Source organism: Chiloscyllium punctatum, chromosome 46 (genome assembly GCF_047496795.1).
Source record: "Chiloscyllium punctatum isolate Juve2018m chromosome 46, sChiPun1.3, whole genome shotgun sequence".
Classification (NCBI taxonomy): Eukaryota; Metazoa; Chordata; class Chondrichthyes; order Orectolobiformes; family Hemiscylliidae; genus Chiloscyllium; species Chiloscyllium punctatum.
The window spans coordinates 59,568,444-59,595,840 of record NC_092784.1 but is presented as its reverse complement, the minus strand read 5'-3'; the positions used below and the strand labels follow the sequence as shown (position 1 = coordinate 59,595,840).

The window sequence follows — 27,397 nt, the reverse complement described above, 5'->3', positions numbered from 1 at the left end:
TCACAGCACCAGAGACCCGGGTTCAATTCCCGCCTCATGCGACTGACTGTTTGGAGTTTGCACATTCTCCCCGTGTTTGCGTGGGTTTCCTCTAGGTGCTCCGGTTTCCTCCCACGACCCAAAAATGTGCAGTTTAGGTGAATTGGCCGTGATAAATTGCCCATAGTGTTAGATGTAGGGGAATGGGTCTGGGTGGGTTGCGCTTCGGCAGGTCAGTGTGGACTTGTTGGGCTGAAGGGCCTGTTTCCACACTGTAAGTAATCTAATCTAATCAAATAGTGATGCTAGAAATGCTTACCCCAGCTCAAAGATGACTGTTGTGAGCGAAATTTCTTCTTGCTCACACTGTTTTCTTGTCATCACTGAAATAACAGCACAGAGCTAGTTTCCTGTCACCAGGCCATCCTTTATTTACATGTGCAGATTCAATGACTGATCCAGCTCCCTCAGAGTGAACAGAATCCCTGATACTCCTGTTCTTACCCGTCAGCCAGGGCTCCCTGATTGAACCAGATTAACATCCGCAATTAGGGATCTCATATTCTGAGCTCCATCTGGTTGACCTTGTTTCAATCATACAATCTTCAGTTTTGATCTCCTTCCTGAAGAAAATATATATTTGCCTCAGAGGAAGGGCAGTGAAGGCCAACCAGATTGAATCCTACGGTCACAGTTTTTAAAAAAAAAATTAATAATTTTTGGGACGTGTGCATTGCTGGCTGGCCAGCATTCATTGCCGGTCCCTAATTGCCCTTGACGAGCTTGATCATTTGAGGAGAGATTGGATCACATGTGACTGGAATTTAGAAGAAAGAGAGGGATCACATTGAAATGTTAAAAATCTTGACAGAACTAGACAGACTGTGTACAAAAGTGATGTTTCCACTGGCTGGGGCATGGGGGTGATTCAAAACAAGGAGTTACTTGCAGTCTAAGACCATTGCAGACTGAGATGGAGAGAAAGTTCTTCATTCAGAGGGTAGTGAATCTCTGGAATTCATAGAAGGCTATGAAGGCCAACTCACTGATTTATTCTCATTGCACCGAAGTGTGGTGAAAAGCTTTGTTTATGAGCAGTAAAGGCAGATCATAGTAAACAAGGATGTACAGATCAGAGGTTGTAAAAAGACTTAGACAGAAGCGTAGGGTTACACTGCACAGGGTGTGCGCTAAGCGAGATCAACATTAACAAGATCAGCATTACTTGAGACTAGAGAGTCCATTCATCAATCTGCTGGTGCATGTGTTCAGGCTTCTGTATCTTCTGCCTGATGGAAGAGGTTGTAGGAGATCATTACCAGGGTGCAATGGGTCTTTGATGATGTTGGCAGCCTTTCCGCAGCCAGAAACCGTGTAAATGGAGTCCATGGATTGGAAGGTTGGCTTCCGTGATGGTCTGGGCTGTGCACACCAACTTCTGTAGTTTCTTACGGTCCTGAGCAGAGCAGTTGCTGTACCAGGCCGATCTGCACCTGAACAGTATGCTTTCAATGGCGCATCTGTAGAAGTTGGCAAGGGTCTTCATAGATGTGTGAAATTTGCTGAGCTGCCGAAGGAAGAAGAGGTGAGGTTGTGCCTCCTTGATTGTTGTATCTGCCTGGTACGTCTAGGACAGGTTGTCAGTAATCATCACTCTGAGGATACTCTCCAGCCTCTCAACCTCACGTCCATTAATGTACAGAAAAACCTTGGTTATCCAAACATTAATTATCCAAATTTTGGATTATCCAAACAAGAGCTCAAGGTCCCATAAAAACTTTATTAATTTTAAATAAAAGCACAGCAAGAGCAGGCAGACTGGGCTGGCGGCAGAAGCAGGAACTGGGTCACCACGGGAACCCTGTTCCTGCTATTGCCGTCACCATGGGAACCCTGTTCCTGCTATTGCCGCCACCACGGGAATCCTGTTCCTGCTATTGCCGTCACCATGGGACCCTGTTCCTGCTATTGCCGAGTTAAGTGATGTCACACTTGTATTGTAACCGCACCCTCTTGCAAAACAAAAGTCACCCTTGAACATCTCAGATGATATAATTGCATGCCTAGAATTAGATGTAAGAATGTGTTTTTGTCTTGTAATTGTACAGGTAAGTTAGGTACAAACATAGCAAGATTTTGAGTTTGCGTCCTCATGAGCTTTAGGCTCTGCCTGAGAGTAATGATAATTCTTCAACCCTTCCAACTCCTCCACCATCGCACCCCACCTGCACCCCACCTCCACCCCTGTCCATCATCATATTCCTCATTGACTGTTCAGTGTTCTGAAACATGACAAACTACCTGTCCCTGCTTCTGTTAAACAGCAATGCTAGCCAGAAAGGCTGGCAACCTGTTAGTCATGGCTCAGGAGCCTGTGTACAAAAAAATCAATGCAAGCCAGAGAATCTGAAAGCCTCCAAGTCAGTGCAAAGTTAGTGAGTGCGAAGAAGGTAAGCTAATAATCATTAGATGCGTCCTGTATTGATACATAAGGTGTGCATGTCCATGTGCACAAAGCAACCTGGCAGAAGCATGCAAGGCATAACTGTCACTGAGCTGTGAAGTGATGTCCTGAAAGGCTGAAGAGGTGTGTGAGTTGTTGTGAGATCAACCATGATGATGATATGGTGAGACTAGTGATTTGGTGATGTCCCTTGGATGGAGGAAGGATAAAAGATCATAGTGTCCACAGAGCATACAGGGAAGTAGTGGTGATGGTGGAGCTAGATGAAGGTCCAGAGAACCAAGTGGTGAGCTATGGCATCAGGTAATTTCTCTAACTTGCATATCAGCAGTTCGGGTCTTCTAGTTTCTTGATGAAGGAGGGCAAATGAGGAAACACAAATTAATAAAAATAAGGTGTTGCAGCTCATTAGTAAGAATCAGAACACCCTACTTGAACCTTAAGTGGAAAATTCAATTTGTTTTCTCCTTGGGAATCTGAACATTTTCATTCTCACTATAATTTCACAAGTTTCTCATCATTGCCACTCATAATGTGCAAATATTCCACCATTTAATGCACCCCCTGTTTGGATGCTGCTATTGCATGCTGAACATTTTTAGCAAGTTATATTATTTCACATCTTCAACATCTGCAGTAATTTGCCTTTGCATGACTGCCTGAAGGCTATTGGAGAAGACAGGAAGGAAAGTTTCACACAACTGGAAGGAGATAAATGAAGTTTTGCACGTACTTTTATCTGAGGTCAGCTTGGCTCAGTTGGTGCACTCTTGTCTGACTCAGAAGGTTGTGTGACTATCCTATATTCCAGACTTAAACCCAAATCTAAGCTTAGAAATTAGTGTAGTGTTTGAGAGAATGTACAAACTCCACATAGACAGTGACCCAAAAGTGGAATCGAAACCAGGTATCTGGTGCTGCGTGGCATTAACCTGTGTAACATTGGTAACGGCATTCCAAAGTAATTTTTGTTTTTGAAATGCTTTGAACTTTTTTCTGAGATTTTTAAGGAGATATACAAATACAAATCTGTGTTTTAATTTTCTTTTTTCTTTTTTCTTGTCCCTTTTCTGTTTTAGAGGACAGTACTTGGTGTACATGAAGGAAAGTGATATTAAGGCACAGAAGCGGGAGTGGAAACGATATGAGTTCCATTACGATAATGTGCTCTGGGCTCTACTGACTCTCTTCACTGTGTCAACTGGAGAGGGCTGGCCAGAGTATGTTTTATTGTTAAACACAACTACAGTCAACCTTTTGTTTATTTTACCTATCAGTTTAATATTTTATGAAATTTCATTAAAATCTAGTGTTTCTAGTGTATGAATATGAGAGAGGAAAAAGGTATTAGGATCGAATATGATGTTCCATATAATCAAATAACCAACCTACATATTGTCTACATCAAAATTGTCTAGTACATTATGCATTATATATGAATCTGAATATGGGCCATCATTGAACAGATAATACACTTTTGAACAGTGTACACTTGAGACTTGACTGTGCATTTTTTGGTAAAATGATGAAATAGAAAGCAGAGTTGTTTACTCACTAAGTATTTTACTATTGCCTTGATTAGTGAATAGCAGTAGACATTTGTAATGCAGAAATGCGCATGTGGACATTTATCCAAACTCTGTCACAACCCACTACTCCTGGAGTTGCTTCACAACTTAATGATTTAATCAAAACACACAAAGTCCAGAATTTACCTGACTGTTAAACCTCTACATACACAGACACAGACAAACAAAATAACAATGGTTTCATGGATGGAAGAAAACTAACTGGGAAACATAGTTCAATAGCAGCACTCTGGTGTGCCATGGTAGCAGTAATGTGATTTCAGCTTGAGACTTTAATGGAACTTTTAGCTACAAGTTACTACATTCCTGCAGGTTGGATTTTAAAATCTATTGTTAGACCTTAAAAGAGAAATGTACCGAGTATATGATAGTATTCTCTAATGTCGAGTAGCCCAAAATGACCCAGTCAACCAACTGGTTCTGAAGGCCGATATATCTATTTAGGACCTTCTATTGGTACAAATCAGTCTTACTAGTAATTCTGCATGTTTTCTCATCATTGTGTGTATACAAAACTGGTAGAGTTCAAATCAGTGGCCTGAGAAAGGCACCAATTACCTGATAACAAAATGATATCTTTAGAACTATTTTGTGAATGAGGATATAGGACAACTTTTAAATGTGATGCTCATCTTACTTATCTCCCATGTTAATATTGTTGGCACTAGAACAGGAGGGTTTTTTTGAAAGAAGTTGTTTAAATGGGGCAGGATGCAGCTTCAGATAGTCTCAGGAGATCGGTAATTGAATTTGGCAATCCACTTGACAATACTAAAAGTGTAACTAATAAAAGAAATGTAACCATAGATACATGGGTGGACTGTTTTAAAGTTAGGATTTAATTATTTTGTTGAGGTACAGTAGATTGAATTTACCTGTATCTTGCTTTGTTGTACCTGCCAAAAAGTGTGTGCTTGATAAATGCATGAATATCAATGAAGAGAGCTTTACTTTGCAGCTAATTCATGTGACTTTAAGATACTTGCACACAAGCATTATGTCAAAAATCTAAGAACCATATCCCCACCATTGACATCCTTCACATTGATTTACTATTCTTCCCTTAAAAAGGGTATTGCAGAATTGTTACATGTTTTGAGAAGATTTGTAGCTCAAGTTGAGGTTCTGGATATACGTTTGTTCGCTGAGCTGGGAGGTTCGTTTACCATTCTAGGTAACATCATCAGTGTGCCTCTGGCATGGCCGCCTCTTTGTTTATGTGTTTAGGTTTCTTTGGGTTGGTGATGTAATTCCAAAAACAGGAAACGACATCACTGCAGGAAATGATGCCTACAACAAGAAATGACATCACCAGCCCAAAGAAACCTAAACGCATAAATAGAAAGCCAGCCATGCCATCAGTGATTCAACCAGAGGCACACTGATGATGTTACCTCGTATGGTGATGAAATATCTGAAAATGAACCTTCCAGCTCAGCAAGCAAAAGTATACCCAGAGTTGTTACATCACAGAAGAAGGCCGTTTGGCCCATTGTGCTTGCACCAACTCGTTAAAAGAGCATCACTACCTAGTGCAAATCTCCTGGTTTTTCCCCAGACTCTTGTACATTATTTTATCTAAATAACTATCCAATGCCCTCATGAGTGTTTCAATTGAACCTGTCTCCTCCACATTTCCGGGCAGTGCATTCCATACCCAAAGTACTTATTGCATAAATAGCTTTTCCCTCACTTTCCCCTTGCTTATTTTGCAGATCAATTTAAATCTATGTCCTCTAGTTCTTGTTCCTTTTATGAGTGGGAACAGTTTCTCTCAATCTTCTCTATCCAGTTCTGAGAAAGTCTAATCCAAATCACTTTCTACAGTTCAATGGAATGTTCCATATTGAAGTAATATGTTACAACTTCCTCAGTTAATCTCAGGACAGTGCATGATTACATAAACGGAGAGTAAAAAGCACCTGCTTAGTTCTACTTCTGATGATGAGTTTTTGTTTTTCTTTCACAGCGTACTGAAACATTCAGTAGATGCTACCTATGAGAATCAAGGACCCAGCCCTGGCTACAGGATGGAGATGTCTATTTTTTATGTTGTCTACTTTGTTGTCTTCCCTTTCTTCTTTGTTAACATCTTTGTGGCCTTGATTATCATCACTTTCCAAGAACAGGGGGATAAAATGATGGAGGACTACAGTCTGGAAAAAAATGAGGTTTGTGTTGTAGGTCAAATGGCAAACTAAGCCAACTAATGTGTGGTCAGGAATTAATTATGTGAGACAAAAAATAACTAATGTTTCCTGACAAATGGTGGACATTGTAACAGAGAAAGAAAGAAATCCCAAACTGAGTAGTACAGCTTCTGCTGTCATTATTGGGGTATGGTGAAAGGATCTTTAATTTGCACCGAACATACTCAGTTCCTAATTTGGAAATTCTTGCTGCTAGCCATAAGACATGGGAGCAGAAATTAGACCATTCAGCCCATCAAGTCTGCTTCGCCATTCAATCATGGCTGATAAGTTTCTCAAGGAGGAGAAAGTGAGGACTGCAAATGCTGGAGATCAGAGCTGAAAATGTGTTGCTGGAAAAGTGCAGCATGTCAGGCAGCATCCAAGGAACAGGAGAATCGACGTTTCGGGCATGAACCCTTCTTCAGAAATGAGGAAAGATCCTAGTCTCCTACCAATGGAAACATCTTCCCTACATCTACTCTGTCCATGCCATTCAATATTCTGTAAGTTTCAATTAGATCCCCCTCATCCTTCTAAACTCCATCAAGTATAAAGCCAGAATCCTCAAACATACCTCGTATATTAAGCTTTTCATTCCTGGGACTAGTCTCATGAATCTTCACTGAACATGGTCCGGGGCTAGTACATCCTTCCTGAGGTATGGGGCCCAAATCTGTGCACAATACTCCAAGTGTGGTCTGACCAGAGCCTAATAGAGCCTCAGAATTTTGTCCCTGCTTTTATACTCAAGTCCTCTCAAAATAATCTGAGGAGCAAGAGAGTCAGCATTTTGGGCATTACCCATCATCAGGACTTGGGACGGGGAAGGGGGCTGAGAAATAAATAGGTTGAGGGGTATGGGGCTAGGGGAAAGGTAGGTGGGATGCCGATAGGTGGGCAAAGGCTGTCGATAATGGGATGCTCGTATACATACTAAATTTGGATTTCCAGAAGGCATTTTAGAATATGCCACATCAAAGGTTATTGCACTACGTAGGAGCTTATGGTATAGTGGGTAGGTAACATATTAACATAGATAAAAGGTTAGTTGACTGTTAAAAATATAGATTAAAGTTAAGTGAATTTTTCTCCAATTGATTGGTTGTGACAAGAAGAGTCCTATGGGAGTCAGGTGCCTCCTTTTTATACATTTTATATCAATAACTTAGCTAAGGGGGAGCAAGGACATTGTGACTAAACTTACAGATGGCACAAAGAAAGATAGTTCTGTTGTTAAGAGTACATAAGGAAGTTGCAAAACAATAAAAGTAGATTGAATGAATGGACAACAATGTGGCAGATGGAGGATAACATGGGAAAATATGAAGTTGTTCACTTTGGTAGGAAGAATGAAAAATAGAGTATTTCTTGAATGAAGAAAGACTGGAGAATTACAAAATGCAAAGAGACCTAGGTGTTCAACTGCATGAATCACTAAAAGTTAGTATGCATGCACACAAGTAATTCAGAGGCCTAGTGGAATGCTCACTATTATTATGAAAGAATTGAACTTAAAAGTAAGAATGATTTGCTTCAGTTCTGTAGGGCATTGGTCAGAAAAGGTCTCAAATAACTTGTGCATTTTGGAAAGATGTAAATGCATTGCACGTAGTTCAGAGGAAGTTTACTAGATTGATGCCTGGAATAAGCAAGTTAATTTTTGAGGAAAGGTTAGATTAGACTTGTTTTCACTGGAGTTTAGAAGAATGATGAGTGCCTTGATTTAAGAGTATAAGACCCTGAAAAATCTTGTCAAGGCGAATGTAAAAATGATGCTACGTCTTGTGGGTGAGACAAGAACTTGGGGCACTTTAAAAATTCTGAGTCATCCTTTTAGGATAGAGATGAAAGAAAATTTGTTTCTTTCAGAGAATTGTATGACTTTGGAAATCTCTATCAGAAGGCATTTGGGGAGGAGTCATTGATAATTTCCGCAGCAGAGGTAGATAGATTATTGCTAAACAGTGATTTAAAGATGAGAATAGGAGTGTGATAGCTGGGAATATGGAAGTCAAAACATAAGCGGGTCAGCCGTGACATTATTGAATGGTGATGCATGCTTAGGGGGCTGAATGGATATTTATGCTCCTAATTTGTGTGATTGTATGTATGTTGCTCATGTAAAGTTTTTACTTTGATAAATTTGGGACAATCTCAATTCAGATCCTTGTTAGCAGAAAAAATGTACACAATTGTTCATAGAGAGCACAGTAGAGATTGCAGTGGGGATAGCAACTAATCTGTACGGCTGATGAGAATAATGGCTCAGAGAGAAAATAAGTATTTTGTTTTTAAGTATTTTGTATTCAATTTTGAGTTTGTTTTGTTGCATTGACCTTTATAATCTTGTCTCTTGCAGAGAGCATGCATTGACTTTGCTATCAGTGCCAAGCCCTTGACGCGTCATATGCCACAGAACAAACAAACCTTTCAGTACAAAATGTGGCAATTTGTGGTGTCACCCCCATTTGAGTACACCATTATGGCTATGATTGCACTCAATACTGTGGTGCTAATGATGAAGGTCAGTAAGCAGATTTCCAAACTTTGATTTTCTGTCTCTCCATTCAGCTTTTAACCATTTGTGCTTCGGCATTATTGCCCCTTGCTGTGTTACTGCCACACTTCTCCAACCAACTATCAATACTAAAGAATGTCACCTCTAAACGGGGTGTCATTGATCTCCCCTATACCCTCTCAGCTATGGGGAGGCAGTGGCATAGTGGTAATGTTACTAGACTTGAAATCCAGAACCACAGGCTAATGTTCTGAGGTCATGGGATCAAATCCCACCCTTGCAGATGGTGAATTTCATCTGGCCTACATGTGACTCCAGACCCACAGCAATGTTGTTGACTCTTGACTGCCCCCTGAGTAATTAAGGATGAGCCATGAACAAATCTTAAAAAGCTGCTAGTACAACATAATATGTGACCAGTTTTGTTGACTTTTAACTGTTCTCTGGAATGACTAGTAAGCCACTCAATTGTACTGGGATGGGTAAAAAATACCAACAATGTCCACAACCTGTGAATGAATTTTTAAAAAAATACAGCTTAACATAATTCCAGTCCACCCTATGATGATCCCATTTCATATATTCCTTTATATGTTTCAGTACTTATTGCATTTTATCTATTTGGCAATGAAGCTGAACAGTAGCAACTTGTATATTGTGATTTCTACTTCTGCCAATAGCTGTCTTAGAGAATAATGTAGATGGAAATCCATTGATTCAATTAAAGATATTAGTAATTATTGTTCAGTCTCCTAGTCTAGCTTATTTTTAATGCATGTATCTTTAATTCCATTGTTAAAAAAAACTCTATCTCTGTGCATATTATGCATTGGTATGAATAAGAACTCTGCACTTACAATTCACGTGAAGAAAGGCAAGTGAGCATGGAGGCACTGATTACACATTCGCAATGCTCTACACTTTGTACACGAATTCATACTGGAAAAAAAGGGCAGTGTGTATTCCACAATGCAACACCCTGACTGGGATTGGTAGAGAATGGTCAGCACAGCCTCAATGGGCTGAAGGGCCTTTTCTGTGCTGTATGGCTCTAAAACAACTGGACAGTTCCATACATGCAACTTGATCAATCACTGGTCACCGTGATGAATTCAGTGAGCTAAGCTACATTACATTCCCTGATGTTGTTTGCTGGCTGACTGTTCTGTAAATAATCATATCGAAGTTAAAGAAGTTTATATAATCATGAGGAACATGGATAAGGTGAATAGCCAAGGTCTTAGACCCAAGGTATGGGGGTCCAAACAAGGCAGAGGTTTAAGTTGAGAGGGGAAAGATTTAAAAGGGACCTAAGGGGCAACTTTTTCATGCAGAGAATGGTGCATGTACAGAATGAGCTGCTAGAGGAAGTGGTAAAAGCTGGTACAATTACAGCATTTAAAAGACATCTGGATGGGTATATGAAGAGGAAGGGTTTAGAGAAATATTGGTCAAATGCTGTCAAATGGGACTTGATTAATTTTGAATATGGATAAGTTTGACCAAAAGGTGTGTTTCCGTGCTGTACAGCTGTATGACTGTGTCTCTTTGCCTATCTGTGTCTTTCTCTTTAACTTGGGTAAAGACTGAGCATCCTCCACACTTTTGACTCTCCGTACGAAGTCTCCCAACATTTTACAGACTTGTTCACACACAAGCACAGGCCCACGTACACACACACACTTTCTCTCTCTTTCCCTCTCAGTAGATCTGCACAGGTTTACAAATAACATTACAGATTATAGATTCCAATAGTTAATAGGACTGTGTTCAATAGAGATGTCTTTATACAGAGAATTCACTTGGTCGCTAATCAATTCCCTGTTTGCACTAGAAAATAAATGTTTCTAAGAAAAGACTATCTCTGGGAAGCTAAGGAGGAGATTGTAAAGCCTTTGGCTTTGATCTTTATGTAATCACCATCTACAGGAACAGTGCCAGAAAACTGGAGGATAGCAAATATTGTCCCCTTGTTCAAGAAGTGGAGTCAAGACAACGCTGGTAATTGTAGACCAGAAAGCCTTACTTCGGTTGTGGGTAAAGTGTTGGAAAGAGTTATAAGAGATAGGATTTATAATCATCTAGAATGGAATAAGTTGATTTAGGGATAGACAACATGGTTTTGTGAAGGGTAAGTCATGCCTCAAAAACCTTATTGAGTTCTTTGAGAGGGTGACCAAACAGATGGATGAGGGTAAAGCGGTTGATGTGGTGTATATGGATTTCAGTAAGGCGTTTGATAGGGTTCCCCACGGTAGGCTATTGCAGAAAATACAGAGGCAAGGGATTGAGGGTGATTTCGCGGTTTGGGTCAGAAATTGGCTAGCTGAAAGAAGACAAAGGGTGGTGGTTGATGGGATATGTTCATCCTGGAGTTCATTTACCAGTGGTGTACCGCAAGGATTAGTTTGGGGCCACTGCGGTTTGTCATTTTTATAAATGACCTGGATGAGGGTATAGAAGGATGGATTAGTTAATTTGAGGATGACACTAAAGTCGGTGGAGTGCTGATGTTGCAGGTTATAGAGGGACATAAATAAGCTGCAAAGCTGGGCTGAGAGGTGCAAGATGGAGTTTAATGTGGAAAAATGTGAGGTGAATGACTTTGGAAGGAGTAACAGGAATACAGAGTACTGAGCTAATGGTAAGATTGTTGGCAGTGTGGATCAACAGAGAGATCTTGGTGTCCATGTGTATAGATCCCTGAAATTTGCCTCCCAGGTTGATAGGGTTGGTAAGAAGGTGTATGGTGTGTTAGGTTTTATTGGTAGGGGGATTGAGTTTTGGAGACTTCTGTAGCTGTAGCTGTACACAACTCTGAAGTGGAAGGATATGGAAGCATTGAAAACGGTACAGAGGAGATTTACCATGATGTTGCCTGCTATGGAGGAAAGGTCTTATGATGAAAGGCTGAGGGAGTTGAAGCTTTTTTCATTAGAGAGAAGAAAGATAAGAGGTGACTTAATAGAGACATACAAGATAATCAAAGGGTTAGAGAGGGTGGACAGTGAGTGCCTTTTTCCTCAGATGGTGATGGCTAACACGAGGCGACATAGCTTTAAATTGAGGGGTAATAGATATAGGACAGATGTCAAAGGTAGGTTCTTTACTCCGAGAATAGTAAGGGTATGGAATGCCCTGCCTGCAAAAGTAGTAGACTTGCCAACTTTAAGGGCATTTAAACGGTCATTGGATAAGCATTTGGCTGATAATGTAGGTTAGATGAGCTTCAGATTGGTTTCACAAGTTGGTGCAACACTGAGGGCTGAAGGACCTGTACTGTAATGTTGTATGTTCTGTGTTCTATTTTTATTGCTGAGGAGTCAGTAATTAAAAGTTCAAAACTATGTGAGAGGCAAGGTCAGAAAATGTTTGATTTCTACAGAATTGCCTGAGCATGAAATGTTTTATCATAATGTAGAGATTTAAGAACAATACAAAGCATTTTTAAGACATATGGATAAATATTTGTACTGGAAAAAAATACAACACTCAGAAAGATACAGGTCACTTGGATTCATTTTACATTGTCCAAGTGAAGAATGAGTACTGAAGCAATGAGTTTAATGGCTTCCTTTGTGCTGTAAATGTTTATTGTGAATGCTTTAATTACCAGTTGATTCGGCATTGATAACCTGAAAAATGGAATAAGTTCACTTATACCATGGTCTTCCAATTAACATTCCTTAATGATCTTTCTCTCTTGCCTCCATTGCCAATATTGTAGAAGCACAACATTAATAAGTAAATTAAAAGAAAAAGTGCTGGGGAATGTCAGCAAATCTGGCAGCAACTGTGGAGAGAATCAGCTGATATTTCAAATCTGATCCAACCTCCAGTTCTGAAGAAAAGTAATATCAGACCTGAAACTTTAACTCTGTTTCTCGATCCATAGATGCTGACAGACCTGCTGAACTTCTCCAGTATTTCTTTCTTTTATTTCAAATTTCCAGCATCCACCGTATTTTGCTTTTGTTAATAAGTAAATTTTCTTTTTCTTGGTTTAGTTTTCTGATCAGCCACAATCTTATGACGATGTTCTAAAGTATCTCAATATGGTGTTCACCATTTTGTTCTCATGCGAATGTATCCTGAAAATTATTGCCTTTGGAATTTTGGTGAGTATATGGCATGGGCTTAATATTATACATTTTTCCCCTAAATCTTTTCCTGCTCCCTCTCTTTCTGAAAGCATTGACTCTTGCAGGTTACAGTTCCACAGGTGCAGGAAACCTTCCACTGCTTAACTAAGTGGCTATTCTTGATATGTGAGTAGACATAAGTGTTAGAAGAGCGTTCAAGTGTGTGGACACAACCTTGTCCTCAATGTCTAAATGCATGCACTTTCCAGCTATTAATACTGGATAGTGACTGCGAATGGAAAAGCAATTAATTTCTTGTATTCCTACCCAGCTCAAGAAAATTGCAGCCATTGTAGCATTCCTCCTGTGATCCTGTGAGTTGACTCAAGGTAGCACTTGATGTACTTCATTTGGCTGCAGCAACAGTGGCCATCAAGGTGGAGAGAAAAATCATTCAAGACTGTCATTCCTGGTCCGTGATTTATGATGTAAAGTGTGCTTATTGATGTCTGCTTGGAGATAAATCTAGCTTTGCTACAATTACTTAGAGTCCCAATAATTTTGCAGTAATTGGGAGGGTTCAGAAAAGATTTACAAGGATGTTGCCAGGCTTTGGAGGATTTGAGTGAGGCTGAATAGGCTCGGGCTGTTTTCCCTGGAGCATTGGAGGCTGAGGGGTGATCTTGTAAAGGTTTATAAAATCATGAGGGATATGAATAAGGTCCTTTCCCTAGGTTGGGGGAGTCCAGAACTACAGGACATAGGTTTAGGGTGAGAGGGGAAAAATTTAAAAGGACCTAAGGGGCAACTTTTCTTGCAGAGGGTGGTGTATAGCATGAGCTGCCAGAGAAAGTGGTGGAGGCTAGTACAATTACATCATTTAAAAGGCATTTGGATGGGTATATGTGTAGGAAGGGTTTAGAGGGATATGGGCCAAATGCTGACAAATGGGACTAGATTAGTTTAGGATAACTGGTTGGCATGAACGAGTTGGACTGAAGGGTCTGTTTCTGTGCTGTACAGCTCTATGACCATGATTGTGTGACTAATTGATGCTGAGCTAACACATAAAGAATTAGTATGGAAGACACAGGTGGACTAGCATTACCAAAAACTCAATATAAGGTAGCACACTCAGGAAGAGGGAGAAAATCACTTCAGAATTTAACATTTTTAATGGTGTTGCCTTTTGCTTTCCAGAACTATTTTCAGGATGCTTGGAATGTATTTGATTTTGTCACGGTCCTGGGCAGTGTCACTGATATATTAGTGACAGAATTTTGGGTAAGTATACATTTAAAATGTTCGCGTTAAACATCTTAGATGTAGCAGTTAATAAATAATAATTTAATTTCTGTCTTGATAAGAAAGAGACAGATTGTTTCTGACACACTAATGTTGTTATAATTCCTGAGGTCTTCCTGAAGCAATTCCATCTGTACCTATTGTGTAGTTCTGGTCACATCATGGCACATAATCGCATTTTAAAAATGTTTCAGAGATCAACCTGTCTTATCTGTCAGGAGAGGGTTCCATGGCTTGATCATTCTGACAGGAAAGGGCTCGATTCCACATCAGAATTTTGTAATCATTTCTATTTTATTTTGTTTGTGACTACATCTTATTTAACTTTTTTTCAAAACTATACATTAGCAGCAAAACACTTTTAAAGAAAACAAATATTTAAAACAGAGTGAAATGATTTTTTTTGGTGATATCATAAGGTTGATGAAGTGATGTATATTAGCTCTGAGGAAGGAAAAATGGAACTCAAGTACACTGTGTCAGTATCAATTATATCCTGATCAGGTACAGTGCAGTCAGATGCTTTTTCTCTACATTTAATATATCTGTGTCCCAACCTCATAACATCAATCCTTATAGCCCCATTTCCCATGTATCTCTATTTCTGTTTTTGACTGAGGCTCAGAATTTAATCAAAAAAATGAGAAATAGAGGGTTTGGCATTGCAATCAAGCTGGGGATCAACCCTGGTACAAAGAAGAGTACAATAAGACATTCTAGGACTTGCACCAAGCATACGTAAAAATGAGAAATCAATATGATGAAGCTAAAACACAGAAGTACGTGCATGTCAAACTATGGAAACAGCTGCAATAGACAAAGCTAAGGAATGCCACAACTAGCAGAATCTGATCTTAGCTCTGCAGTCTTGTCACATTCAGTCTTAAATGGTGGAGGACATTTAAACTACTATCAATGGAGGAGGGTTCACAAATATCCCCATCCTAAATGATGAAGGAGTCCAGCACATCAGTGCAAAAGACAAGGCTGAAGCATTTGCAAACATCTTAAGCCAGAAGTGCCAAGTGGATCATTTCTGTCAATCTTCTATTGATGTGCCTGGCATTGCAGATGCCAGTTTTAAACCAATTTAATTCACGCCAAATGATGTCCAGAAACAGTTGAAGGCATTAGATTCTGCAAAGGCTATGGGTCGTGAAAACATTCTGGCATATTTACTAAAGACATATGGTCCAGAATTAGGCATGTCACTAGCCAAGCCATTTCATTGGCATGTGCCTGGCAATATGGAAAATTGCCCAAATGTATCTTGTTGACAAAAAGTCCAACCTAGTCAATTTCTGCCACATCACTCTATTCTTGACTATTTGCAAAATGATTGAAGAGGTCAATGACAGTGTTATTAAGTGGCATGTACTCAGCAATAATCTGCTCACTGAAGCTCAGTTTGGGTACCACTAGGACCACTCAGCTATTCACCTCATTACAGCCTTAGCCCAAACATTAACAGAAGCACTGAAGTCATGAGGTGAAAGTGACTGCCCTGGATATCCAGGTAGCATTTGAAATAGTGTGGCATTAAGGAACACCAATAAAACTAACATAAATAGAAATGAAGAGGGAACATCATCACTGATTAGAGTACTATCTGGCACAGAGGAAGGTGGTTAAGGTTGTTGAAGGACATCATCTCAGTCCAAGGACTTCATTGCAGGAGTTCCTCAGGGTAGCATCTAGACCCAATAATTTTTGGCTGCTTTATCAATGACCTTCCTTCAGTAATAAGGTTGTAAATGGGAAGATTAATGTTCAGCAACATTTGTTACTCCTCAGAAACTGTAGCATTCCAACTCTATATTAGGTAAAACCTGAACATATTCAAGCTTGAGCTAATAATTGATAAGTAATGTTTATCCTACCAAAGTGCCAGGCAACAACCATCTTCCACAAGAAAGAATCCAACCATCTCCCTTTGATATATGATGGCATTATCATCGCTGAATCCTCCATTTTTGTTATTTATTATCATATAATTACTATGATACCCTTGTGAGGGCCAATAGGGAAGTCACCATGACTGACCATGATTAAGTTTCAATTCCACATTTATTAATTGATTTAAAATTCCAATCAACTGCCATGTGGGATTTGAACTCATGTCCCCAGACTAAGGCTCCTTTAACAACACCTTCCAAACAGATGACTTTGAGCACCTCACAGACAATTGCAAACATCACAACCTGCAAATTTCCCTCTAAGTGACACACCATCCTGACTTGGTACGATATTTATAATCCTTCATTGTTACTGGGTAAAAATCCTGGAACTCCCTTCCCAACAGCTAGGGTTATGGGGAGAGAGCAGTGATGCAGGATAAAATTGATAATTCTTTGCAATCAATTCCATATTTTACAAAGAAAGTCACAGAATGTAGAATTGAGGTACTGTAAGGCAAGGGGTGGTGGGCAAAAGGACAGTGGGAATGAGCTAGAGAATTAAAACCACAAAATTTGATGAGTTGGCATTGCAATAGAGGAAATACAGGGAGAAGAGAGACCACAGAAGAAATTAAACACAAAATAAAGTATCTTGAGTTGGAGGCATTAGAGGACTAAGGCTTTATTCAGGTTAGCAATGATAGAAGTGATGGGTGTACAGGACTTGGTATAGGAAAGGATGCACCCAGCAAATTTTTGTAGCTGTTTCATTTAAAGAGATTGAAATCTGGTCAGAGACCAGATAGAAATGCACAGAACCGTACAATTAAATCCAATTTTATCCTTCACAGTTTTGAATGTAGATCATTCAGGTTTTTTTTCTCTTTATTATGACAGTCCAGCACAAACCAATGAGAACAAATTGGCAAAACATTTCCTGAGAAAAACGCTGTGGTATGCTGGTGTGAGCAACGGAAATGAAATGTGGCTATACAATGCAATGTATTGCACAGCTGATTATGTGGTTCATGGTTTGCCCACCTCTGAAAGAAATAGGTATCACCAGATTATTTACGCAGCTTTTCATGATTTAGAACTCTTTAGCTCACTTGAGAAGAACTTCTGTCTCCTTTTCTGCTAAACCAAACGTTTTCCTGTGAGTGATTTACGACATCTCCTCAGAAGAAATCTCCATTCTGCTTTTGTTGTGTCTCTGTGTTCTTTTTTGCCAGCATCTGTGTGCTGATCATCTTAACCTTCCAACTCTTCTTCTTGTAGTTTTCATTCATGCCTGAAGCTGTCCTTTATGTCTAGCAACTTAATGTCAATAGCTTAGCTTTCTTTCTGTTGGTACTGTTTCAAGATCAAATGTCACTAGATCACATGGACTAGTATTTTTTATTATCCAAGAAAAGTACAATTGATCTCTTTCAATTGATGCATGCTCTTTTCCAAGCATTCTTAAAGCTAATTATTGATTCCACAGACATTATTTAACATATCGAACTTTGAAAAATAATGTATTTTATAAGAGGAAGAAGTAAACTTGCCTGGTTCTGTTTAACGTAGGAGAATGGCAGAAACAGAGCGCCGTTATGTACTGTTCTAGATCAAAACACTTTAGGGTTCTCATTTTCTTTCCATCATAAGTACTCTTATAGCTTACAGGTGAAAGACTTAAACATAAAGAGTTAGTGCCTTAATAGAAAAATATTTGGGAAAGTGAAGAACCATATAATAATTGTCTAAGAATGATATTGTGTTTAAATAGCCTTGTGGTGTTTTTATCTTTGGTTTGTAGATACAAAGAGGGTGTTTGCCAAACTTCTGTTCAATTATTACTGTTCTGCACATAAAAGTGGTGGATGGAAAAAATCCAATTTGGATGTTTTGCTGGATGCCTGCTCGTTGTTGAATAGTGAAAGATTGGTTCAACCACTTGAGTGTTGTGCAGAAACCAGGAACTACAACGGGAATTAGTTTGCTATAATAGTGGGTGTTAGGACCTAAACCAAATGTTTATTAACGATCTCTGTATTATCAGACACAATAGTATGCTGGACTTCCAAAACAATCCAACTGTTTTATCACCTCCCTTGAAATGTTGCCAGTACCCTCTTAACATCATTTTTGAGCCCTTTTTGTTTTACTCCTTTAAGTTGGAATTTGCTTACCTACTGGCTTGGGACGTTTTGATGGCCAAACAGTTGTTATTCCAGCATATATGGGAGTTGAACATGAGGACCCTGTGGAATCCCCATTGTAGCAGACTCTGAAAAATTGTTCAGAAAATTTAAAGTACTGCCATGCAATATCCCTGTACTTGGAACCCTCTGAAAATCTCCATTTAAATCAGAAATTTCAGAGGGGTCCATAGAATATAGTAGTTATTCAGAAAAAGTTAGACTATTAAATAGATAGTCTAATTACTGAGTAAGTATTCAATTGACCCTGTACTTAGCACATACATCACCAACATTTAATTTAGGAATGGACAATAAATTCTGGCCTAGCCAGCGACGCTCTCATCTCATGAATGATTAATAAAAAAAACGTACATCTACCTCAGGCACTGACCTCAGATTCGGACCTAACACCGCCCTCTCTCTCCCCTGTCCACACAACCTGACACCTTTTGCATCCCACATGGACCCAATGGCCCCTTCCTCCACTCTGGACCCGCTCCAGACCCAATCTGCTACCGACCTCTTCCCGTTCAGGTCCCCTGCTGCCAGACTGACATCCACTCTCTCCCTCCCTCTCCAACCCACATCAACCTTCCCCAAACATTACATCACCTGCCTGGCCACCTTTCTACCTTGCATCCTGGCACCCCACTAATTCGGCATGCTACCCTCCTGATAATCTACCCCTTACCCACCTGCCTGTATCCCACCTGGCACTCCAATCCCTACATGCATTCTACATGCATTGCATCCTGCCCCCAATATCTTACCTCCTACTGACCTTGCATCCTATCCCTACCTAACACCCTAGCAGCTTGATCCATTTAGCACCCTACCCTTCTAGGACCCTAATCTGACACTTGCATTACGTATTTAGGATTTGACAGCAGCTGTCAAAGTTATTGCTTGTGATTCTGGACCTTTACATTTCAGAGTATGATAGCTGACTGCTATGAAAAGGGGATATAGTTTGCCTTTCCCCAGTATTTCTGCACTGTAACAGAACCGTCAGAATGGAATTACAGCTCCAGGTTTCTGAAGAAGCCCTAATTGGAGTCTTCTGTTAATTAAAAAAGAAAGGGTGGAGTGGCATTCTGTGTGAGATTGCTACTCCTTGCAAAATCCAGCCCATTTTTCTAATCCAAATTATAACGAGAATTAAGAAAATCCTTAACATCACTGCAAATGGGCACTTTTTGTATAATTACATTGCAAGCATCCAGTGAAAATAGTGATGAAAAATGCAAAAACAAAGAAGCAAGGTGCAAACCGTAAGTTGTATATATTCACTTATATATTCATTGCACTTTCCTGATTGGAATGTACAGCTAGAGTGCACCATTCCTGGCTGAACCAGTCTATCACTATTGTATTTTGATATAGATCATTGCCGTTAAAAGAAAAAATACTGCCAATAATGATTGATGTATTTCTTGTTTTGTCTTTTCACATGCTGTCTTTAATCTGTGCTTTTTTGGCACAACGCCTTCTGAAATAATTCATCCAATCAAAATGCACTATGAAATTCATGTGTCCATCCATGTATCCGTCTGTGTGTCCATGCCAACTAATTTTAAAACTGGTTGCAAATCAATCCCAATGCAATCCAATTACAATCATCCATCAACAACATCTACATATAGACCACGGTTGGTTTGTAATTTTTTTGAGCCTAATGCATACACAAACTAAGTACCCTTTGCATGTATAGCACTGAATTGCAAATTGCTGTTGCGTTCTTGCACTGTGATTTTTGGCATGGCTTTGGATTTTGTTGTGCCCTCCAGCCTCCTCTTCATTTACCTCAATGCTCCCCTTGCAAAACCTCAAAAATTTGCTCCCTTAATTATTTACTTAGTAATGATGAAAAGTTCATTTAGTGCAACAAGGTTGTGGCTTTTTTGTTTTATCTTCTGCGTAGTGTAGTCTCATTAAAGTTTATTAAATTTACAGAGGACATTTCACTTTGTCCTCAAAAACAATCAATAAAGCTCCAGAATATATATTTTTATATCATCCATTAAATACTTTTTTAAATATTTTACTCAACAACGAGGTTGTAGTCCTTCAGGGATCATCATGCTCTATAGGATGCTTCTCAATCACATTTTCGATTCTCAAATGTCAGCTCCTCCTTTCTAAATCCACTTTTCATCTCTCAAATTTACCTATCAATGTCAATGCTATCTCCCCTATCACCAAGTCCTTCTTTCAATAATCAGGTCACGAAAAGCAATAGACTTACATTATAACCAAAAGGACTTGGCCGTGGGTACTGAAAATGCACCACAAAATTTCATAGGTACAATGGGTAACTTGAGTAATTGATTAATGTTTTCATCTTTTAAGACTTGAGTTGAATCTGATCCATAATGATGTTGAAGATCTCTCTCATAAGAAACCCGTACTAAATGATGTTATCATCTGCCCAGTGTGAAATCCTTTCCTTGGTTACAAAATCTGTCACAACAGTGGAGTGGGTCCTGGCCAATAAGTTATTGCATCATCCTTTAACACTATATATCCTGTTGACCAGACCACGAGAGTGTTTCTGCCCAAGAATTGTAGTCTTGCTGCTTTTTCCTTTCTTTACTGTTTGCTAAAGGGTTTGACTAGACAGAATCTCCATAAAGAAACAACATAACGGCCGGGTAATAACATATTCATGATCCTAGGTAAGACCAAAATTTAAAAAAATACGAAATGAAAGTTATGTAAATAAAGAGCCACCGGTTAGATTGAAGGCTTTATTTTGATCATATATATTTTACGTGTTCCCACCTTTTGTTTGACTTTGTCATTCTGTGGGTATTTGATAACTGGTTTCATACCATTGATGAAGTCAAGCTCTTGCATTAATGAAATGTACATTTGCTGCATGTGTTTCAAGAGCTCCAATTATTGTCCCACAGTTCTTACCAAGGACTACAACTACATTTTTTGCTTTTTGCAGTTGGTGCCTGTGCATGCTTAGTGGAGTCTACACATGTAAATCATCATTTTAAAAGGGATTGTTTCATCTCTGCAGAGTGTTCTGTAAACTGTGCATATTCGCAAACTCTGAATATGTCATGCATTTACGTGCAAGTAGACTCCGCATTATGGCTTGCTAATGTCCAAGAACAGTGCATTTGGTTGTGTTATAAATATATATACATATAGTTTATATATATTTTGACAAATAAACCCATTCTCTTCCATGATTGGATGATGGCCAGACTTGATTTTTGGGAGTCTTTTTAAGTGCCATTTTTGTCAAATGCAACTAAGAAAGGAGCAGGCATTCATCTTTAACTATCCTATTTGTTCATTGATCTCACTTTTGTAGAAAAATATTATCAACCTGAGCTTTCTAAGGCTCTTCCGTGCTGCTCGACTTATCAAGCTTCTGAGACAGGGTTACACCATCCGTATCTTGCTGTGGACATTTGTCCAGTCTTTTAAGGTGAGATGCGTAACAGTTCTGTTTTCATGTCAGTCCCTCAAATATCAAATATATGTTGGTAAAGGAACTAGGCATCAGAGTAGATTAGACACTTTTCTTTCCCTTTTCAGGAACTAGGTTCAAATCCATTACAAGCTGAAAGAATGAAAGTTTGCTTCGAATTGAGAACTCAATAGTTGAACGGTCTCAATCTGACTGGATAGAAGTTCACCTCAAAAAGTACATGCAGAAAGTTATGTTCTTCAGACAACTCCTTGGATAGCCACTGGGGAGAAATGCCACACAAGTGCCCTTGATGGGAGGCATATTTTGAGCTTGCGTTGGAGTAGAATGACCTTAACTCTGTACACAATCATTGCATCTTATTTGGAAAAACTAGGCCCTAACGTCGCAGGGTAATTTTAAATTCTAAAATAGGCGAGTATGAGTTGGATGGGAAAATAAATGATACAATTTTTTTTAAAAGGAATCTCAATCCAAACTCAAACCAGCTCAAATCAGTCACTTTGGGTTTTAAAGGAGGAAAAGGTGGTAGGTGACCAACCTGCACCCAGGAGGCAACTTCTATCCACTTTAGCAGAACTTCTATCTATTCTTAACTATTGTCTGTCAGATTCCCTTGCCTCTGGAAACTGAACGGGTAAAAGATAAGGTATGAAGGGCTGAATCCATCAAGTAAGTCCATTTGCAGCCCTGAAGGAGCATTTTCTCCAAGCCTAACAAGTTACCTTGTGAACTCCCTCTTCTAATTCGTACCTCCATAATCCTCAATCGTCCTTGTGATCTCTTCCACCAACGACACTCCAAAAGTCTGTACCCACAATTTCCAGCATGATCTCCTAACTACACCAACAGGCCACCCCATGATCACTTCTCCTTGTGATCCTCTAGCCATCTCTTGCACAGGTTTTCCCATTTATCAGGCTCGCTGCCTATCAAGCCAGCCTCTATCTTGGAAATGTCAAGAACCCCACCCGAAAGGCACAACATGGTAAATATGTGGCCAGTATTAAAGGTGTTCCATTCCCAATACCAGAATATTAACATGTGATTTCACCAGATAGTTTTCAGCATCAGGATGGAAACAAATTAGTCAGCATATTTGTGAAAATTCAAATATTTTGTTAATGTGATGGATAATGTTTGATTTTTGAGATATTTAGAGAATTGAATAGAATGGGTAATTGATTCTATTTTTCAGGCATTACCTTATGTCTGTCTCCTGATCGCAATGCTGTTCTTCATTTATGCCATAATTGGCATGCAGGTGAGAGAGAATTTATTTTCTCATTATAATTAAATGTCCAAAACCTTCAGAAATCTTTCTAAAATTTTCTGATTGATGCACAAGATTAAATAACTCTAAAATAAGTCCCCACCTCTACCTCTGCAGTTCAAATGAAAGATATTTTATGAAATTGAGCAGGGGCACCCAAGGATCAGTGTTGCTGCAAATTGTAGCACCAGTTTACGTTGCTGCCTGTCAGTGAGCTTACAGCAGTGGCACATAGAGACTGGAAATTCCAACAAGGCATGTTTCTTTTCAGATCAACAATTCTAAAATTTAGAAGAATATCAGTTGAATTGAATTAGCTTTATTGTTGCGTGTACTCAAATGAGTGCAGCAAAAAGTTTGCAATGTCACCGCTTATGGCGTCATCTTAGGTACAAGATACCTAGGCACAGATACTTAAAGTATTTGATACAATTGAAAGAATAATAAATAAAATTCCAGCATAAGGATAAAGAGAAAAAAATGTACACTATTTACAGCCCTTTTGCCCCAGTCCGTGCTGGTACCTAGCCTCCAGACTGCACCAGGCCAAATCTCCGCACCACACTGGGCTTCAAAACCTGAGACCTCACCTCCGGTCTGCAAGGGCCTTGCCTCCCTGTGACGACCTTCAGTCCGGGACTCACCTCCCACATCAGCCTCTGGTCCAGGAGTCACCTCCTCCATTCCCCTCCAAGTTAAATTTCAAAAAGGAACATTCAAGAAAAGAGAAAAAAAGAAGAGAATAGGTGGAGCAGAGGAGCTCCGACTGGAGCAACCTACTTTGCTGCTATTTTAACAGCAATATCACACTGTACTTATGAACAGAAAATTTTAAACAGTACCCTATTACTCCTCAAGTCCCTTTAGCCCATTCTGCCATTCAATAAGGTAATGTCTGATCTGTAACCTTAATGTTACTAGATTAAAGATACAGATACATTCAAATAACGACTTTAAAATCCAATCGGGTCAGCCAAGGTTGGCTCAAGGCAAATCCCCAGCAACACATCTCTGACCTCCACCAGGCCAGGCTTTCCCAGCTCATTTTGCAACATTTTGACTTGATCCTTAATCTGTTGCCACAGGATTTCAGGCTGGTGAGCAGCCCGGGACTGTGCCCTGACCTCTGGTTCAGATAGCTGTCCGACACAAAATCGTTGTCATGTCGCCACAGTCATGGTCTTTGCCTCCTACTCCACTATGGTGGCGTTCGGTAATTAGTGGAAGATAAATGTGCATTAGCGCACACACCCCATCACCTTATTGCAGAGCCAGGTCTCCAGTCATTGCAGATTTTCCCTGCCATTCTGTCAAGACCACACTCTGCTTGGATTGTGGTTGTTGGTCAGAAAGAATCATCTTCTTTCACCAACCCCACCCAAATGAATTTTAGGACTTGCAATGTCTGGACCCTTATGGACAACCCCAACCTAAATATCGCACTGCTAACATAGCTCAGGAACTCTGGCACTGCTATATTGGTATTGCTGGCCTGGACGAGACGTGACTAACAGGAGAAGACCAGCTTAAGGAACAAGGAGATGGTTACACCTTCTTCGAGAATACAAACCCCCCTGAAGAAGAACACCATCTCTATGAGGTCAGCTTCATCATAAGAAATGAAATGGTCACATGCTTCACTGAATTTCCCTGTGGAGTACATGAACGTCTCGTGACCCTATGGCTCACTGTGATCAGTGAAAAGCAATATGTCACAGCCATCTGTGCCTAATCCTGGCCCTAGATGCAATGGACGAGGCAAAAAAGGCATTCCATACCATCTTTGACCAATTACTATCTCACATGACAAAGAGAGACAAGTTGATTCTCCTGAGCACCTTCAATGTAAGAGTCGGGAGGGACACAAACCTTTGGAAAGGCATTTTTGGCAAGGTAGTTGTAAGAAAAACAAGCTCCAACAGAGTTCACATCCTGGCCAAGTGCTTAAAGTGTAACCTCATCATAACAAACATTCTGTTCCACCAGAAGGACAAGCAGAAGACATCATGGCAACATTCCTGTTCCAAACATTAACACCTAATAAACTACATCATCATTCAAGCAAGGAATTGCAATGGTCTGTGTCACCAGCAGAGTTGACAACTGCTGGACCAATCAGCAACTATTCGACTCTACCATTTCCATCAACCTAGCCTGAGAGTGGAAGTCAAATCTGTGCCACAGGAGGCTCATTGTTAGATTAAAAGACCCTGCGGACAAAACGTACTCAAGCAGTGCCTCACAGCTAATCTAGCAATGACCAACATTGAGCCTCAGAGTGCTCATAGTGCCTGGTCCACCCTAAAAGCTGTCATAGTCAACACCTTCATAGAGACGCTTGACCAGGAAGCACCAAGACTGGTTCCACGAGAACAATCAGGTGATCCAGGATCTCCTAGATCACACATGAAAGGCATTCCTGAAATGGTAGTTCCACCAAAACTGGAGCAAGAGGAAACAAGCCTACAGGCAATTGAAGGCCGAGATGCTACAAAGAAGGGTGACCTAGAGAATAGATGGTGGTGGAAAGAGCAAATGCGACTCAGCAACTCAATGACAACCATGATATGTGTGTGGCTTCTTCAGCACAATTAAAGCCATTGATGGTCTGAGTATCCAGAGACCTACTCTGGCAAGAGCCAAAAACAGGGAGTTCTTCATTAATGCCTATTTGACACCACCTTGAGGACCCCTCAACCTAAATGAGCCTTCAGTACAAGTGTTTTCAACCTCATGCCATAGCACACTGCCCATCACCAGCTCCGTGCACCTCCAACCCACTGTGAGGTTAAAGAAACCACCCAACAACTGAGAAACAACAAGGCCTCTGTATTCCCTGCTGAAGTACTAAAATACGGCAGACAGGCACTCTTGACATGAATCCACAACTTCATCCCCCTTGACTGGAAGGAAACAGTTGTGTAATTGGGACTGCCTTCAAGAAAGGAGATAGGTCTTACTGTGAAAATTACAGAGGGATTTCCCTAATGTCCACCATGAGAAAACCATGATGTGGAGATGCTGGTGTTGACCTGGGTGGATAAAGTCACATAACACCAGGTTATAGTCCAACAGGTTTATTTGAAATCACAAGATTTCAAACACTGCTCCTTCTTCTGATGGACTCTTCATTTAATAAAGGAGCAATGCTCCTAAAGCTTGTGATTTCAAGTATACTTGATGGACTATACTCTAGTGACATGTGACTTCTGACTTTGCCTATCATGAGAACAGTCATTGTGAGAATGCTCCTCAACCACCTCCTCCCAATGTGTTAAAAGCTCCTTACTGAGTCTCAACATGGCTCTGCCTGTGAGGAGGCACATCCATCAAGATTTACAATGTGTGACAAATCAAGACATATTCAGAGAACAGGACCAACTTCTGCTACATGGCCTTTGACCTCACAAAGGCTTTCAATTCTGTCAATTGTGAGGGATTATGAAATATCCTCCTTAAATTCAGCTGCCTACAGAAATTGTTCACCATTCTCCACCTGCTTCACAATGACATGCAAACTGTGATCCTCACCAGTGGATCCACCACAGACAGAATAGACTGAGGTCAAGCAGTTGCTCTGTCATTGCACCACTGCTGTTCTCCATCTTCCTCAATACTGAAGCACTGCACCACACCTTCATGAAGCTCCATATGCAGTGGAGCTAACCTACAGAGAGGTTGGGAAGCTGTTCAATCTTCAACACCCTACAGGCCAGAATCCCAACACATCATCGAGCTGCAGTACACAGATGATGTCTACATGTGCATACACTCAGAGGCTGAGCTACAAGCCATTGTTGAAACTTTTACTGAGACATATGAAGAAATGGGCCTCAGATCCAGAAAAGAAAGGTGCATTCCCAAACTATTTCTGCCACACGACACTACCCCAGGCTATAAAATTCCACGGTGAGCCTTTGGACAATGTGGATCATTTTCCAAACCTCAGGAGCCTCCTATCAGTGTGAGCAGACATTGACAATGAAATGCAACATTGGCTCCAATGTGAGTGCATCCTTTGGGCACCTGAGAAGCAAAGACTTCAAACCTTAGTATCAAGCTCATGGTCTGCTGATCAGCTGTGCTGCCGACCTTCCAAAAACATGGACTATGTACAGCAGACCCTCAAATCCCTCAAGAGGTATCCCCAGTGCCGCCTTTGTGAATTCCTGTAAATCCACTGGCAAAATAGGTGGACTAGCATAAGTATCCTCCCCTAGGCCAATATCCCCAGTATCAAGACACTGGTCACACATAACCTGCTGCGATGGCCAGGCCACATTGTCCATATGCCCAACACAAGACTCCCTAATCAAGTGCTCCACTCTGACTCTGCAATGGTCAGGGATTGCTACAAGAATATTCTGAAAGCCTTCCTAAACAAATGCAACATGTGAATCATTCACCATAGAACATACAAACTGGGGAAAAAGCATCTGCCAAGGTGCCAACTACTTTGAGCA

The 27,397-nt window shown here is 40.2% G+C and overlaps 1 protein-coding gene across 1 annotated transcript in view; it reads left to right on the top strand.

Moving 5' to 3' along the window:
* The window catches only part of LOC140468175 (voltage-dependent P/Q-type calcium channel subunit alpha-1A-like), a 620,416-nt gene that overhangs the window by 486,235 nt on the left and 106,784 nt on the right, over positions 1-27,397 (top strand). Inside the window, exons 30-36 of the mRNA XM_072564404.1 lie at positions 3,523-3,663; positions 6,002-6,203; positions 8,584-8,748; positions 12,750-12,860; positions 14,025-14,108; positions 21,542-21,658; positions 22,860-22,925. Of these exons, the coding sequence (XP_072420505.1) occupies positions 3,523-3,663; positions 6,002-6,203; positions 8,584-8,748; positions 12,750-12,860; positions 14,025-14,108; positions 21,542-21,658; positions 22,860-22,925 (886 nt within the window). The remainder of the gene's footprint in view (positions 1-3,522; positions 3,664-6,001; positions 6,204-8,583; positions 8,749-12,749; positions 12,861-14,024; positions 14,109-21,541; positions 21,659-22,859; positions 22,926-27,397) is intronic.